Source organism: Bison bison, unplaced genomic scaffold, assembly GCF_000754665.1.
Source record: "Bison bison bison isolate TAMUID 2011002044 unplaced genomic scaffold, Bison_UMD1.0 scf7180017864309, whole genome shotgun sequence".
Classification (NCBI taxonomy): domain Eukaryota; kingdom Metazoa; phylum Chordata; class Mammalia; order Artiodactyla; family Bovidae; genus Bison; species Bison bison.
In genome coordinates, this window is record NW_011494881.1 from 5,937,552 (window position 1) to 5,939,916 (window position 2,365).

The following is a 2,365-nucleotide window of genomic DNA, read 5'->3' on the forward strand; positions in this document are numbered from 1 at the left end:
GCAGTGCTGGGCTCCTCGCTGGTGGTAAGCACTCACAGCTGCATCTGTGTGCAGAGCCACAGATGAACACAGTGTCCTTCCTTGACATCTTTACTCAAAGATTTGGGCCCTCCACCACCATTTTTAATGGAAGCTAACAAACACCTTATGGGGAAGAAAGTGTGAAACTTACATGAGCTTTCAATAGGAGAGATTTCAAAGATATTTCATTCTTGGGATAAATGCTTCAGGGGTGTTCCCCAATTCAGTGCAAGTCCCCTCTCCACTCTGGTGGGAAAGTCTGAGAAATGTAAAAACAATGCATTTTCCTTCACTGTGTGATTGTAATTTTTATGAAGAGTCATTGAGACTCTAAGACCCAAAAGAGTATCTCCCTGATGGAGCAGGGGTTCAGACTGATGGTGGCAGATCAGCTCCTCAGAATGTCTGAACCAGAAGGGATGTTAAAGAACAAGTCGGGTCCTTCACTGACAAAAAAGTCCAGAAAGGATCTCTGTGACATGTCCAAGGTCACTGAGCCCCATCTCCAGGTTTCCAACACTACCTGCTTTGAAAACAGTTCTAGCAACCACCTAACATACCCCACCCAACCCCTGCCAAGATCCAGAGCTGCAGCTATCCCTGCCGCCCCAGGGGCAGTGAAGTCTTCCTGGGTGCCGGTCTCCTGTCCATCTGTCTGTCCTTCCACAGGTGATTCCAGAACCAACTCAACCCCCAATAAAGGTGCACATGTGTTGTCTATATCCAGCTTTTTGCACTACCTGCTTTTGGTTCCTTGCCCTTGACAATTGCCTGGTCACATTCTCTCTACCCAGATGTTTTGAAAGTGGTTATAACCTTATTGTATTTTATTAGTCACTACTTATAGTTTGTATGAGTCAGGGTACTGGAAGGAAACAGATGGCACACTCAGAAAGGGCTCAACTGAAGGGAACTTAATGGAGGGATTGTTTACAGAGGGCTGATAAAGCACCCGTAGACTAAAAACTGCAGGAAGCCATTTCCACCCGTGGGTGCAGAAGGCAAGAGGGGGATGAGGTAATTAGAGCCCAGTGAGGGCCAGAGCCATGAAAGAGGGGCCACCCAGCAGAACCACTGCCTCTGGCAGAAGAGGGCAGCGAAGAAAAGGGAGTAGAAACGCCCCCACCCCCTCTCCATCTTCTGCCTGGACCTGCCATGGGCCAAACCATGTGGAAGCCAAATGGCAAGGGAGCCCAGGGAAGGCGGTCCGCAGAGGACCTGCTCCCAGGTGGAGAAGCAGAAAAGGGAGGAGGGAAGCCGAGGGACAGAGAATACCAGCACGTGGCTAATTTCTTTCTTCCACTAATCGCTTCTGCTTGTGAAGTGCCACATCAACCACTTCTCAATGGTTCTTGGGTGCTGCTTGCTGAGTTTTGATTGGCTAAGTATTACCTGTGGTCTGATTGGACCAAACATCCATCAAAAATGGCCAGTCACTGGAGAGTACGGTGTGAAATTGTTCTTGCACTGAAGTCATATGCTGTTAGCTTTATTTTTCACAACTCTACAAATTCTGTCCATGGAACTGCCCCAAACCCAAGGTCCTGCCTCTCAAAAGTGCTGAAAATAGGTATTTCTTCCACTGACCTGAACAGTGGGTGAAGTTTAAAATGCATGGGCTGTGCACATTACTTTCTTGCCTTTTGTGATCTAGAAGGAGGTCCAGGGTAAGTAAGGCCCTGGCCCAGTCAAAGCTATGGGCTGGAGGCACTTATTGGGGTTCATCTCATGTGCCAGTGTTAATCACTAGATCAGTGTTCTGACAAGGATCCTGAGGCTGCATCTGGCCTCAGCAGTGCAATGGTTGATTAGTGATGTCTGCCACTGACATGGACATAAGGGTAGTGGTGCAAGCGCCATCTTGGACCAAAGGAGTTACCTAGCTTGGCTCTCAGTGGAGCCTCTGTGATTTCCTCTATCAGCCCGTGACTTCACTCACTCTCATCCTTCTCTCTCTACCTCACCATGTTGGATCACATTGAGTAAGTTCACCCTAGGAACACGTCCAGCTAGCTCCACCTCAAACCCCCCAGCCAGCTGACCGAGGAAGCTAATCACGCTCTTCTCCACAGGCCACCACCCACGTGTATGTGACCATCGTGGATGAGAACGATAATGCGCCCGTGTTCCAGCAGCCCCACTACGAGATCTTACTGGATGAGGGCCCGGACACAATCAACACCAGCCTCATCACCATCCGGGCCCTGGATCTAGATGAAGGACCCAACGGCACAGTGACCTATGCCATCGTGGCAGGCAACATCATCAGCACCTTTCGTATCAACAGACACACGGTCAGCAGCTGGTGGAGGGGCCCGAGAAGAGGGTCAGCTGGCTAAAGGGA

The 2,365-nt window shown here is 49.8% G+C and overlaps 1 protein-coding gene across 1 annotated transcript in view; it reads left to right on the forward strand.

Moving 5' to 3' along the window:
* Positions 1-2,365, forward strand: part of CDH23 (cadherin-related 23) — a 409,549-nt gene that overhangs the window by 367,791 nt on the left and 39,393 nt on the right. Inside the window, exon 39 of the mRNA XM_010852241.1 lies at positions 2,094-2,315. Within this exon, the coding sequence (XP_010850543.1) occupies positions 2,094-2,315 (222 nt within the window). The remainder of the gene's footprint in view (positions 1-2,093; positions 2,316-2,365) is intronic.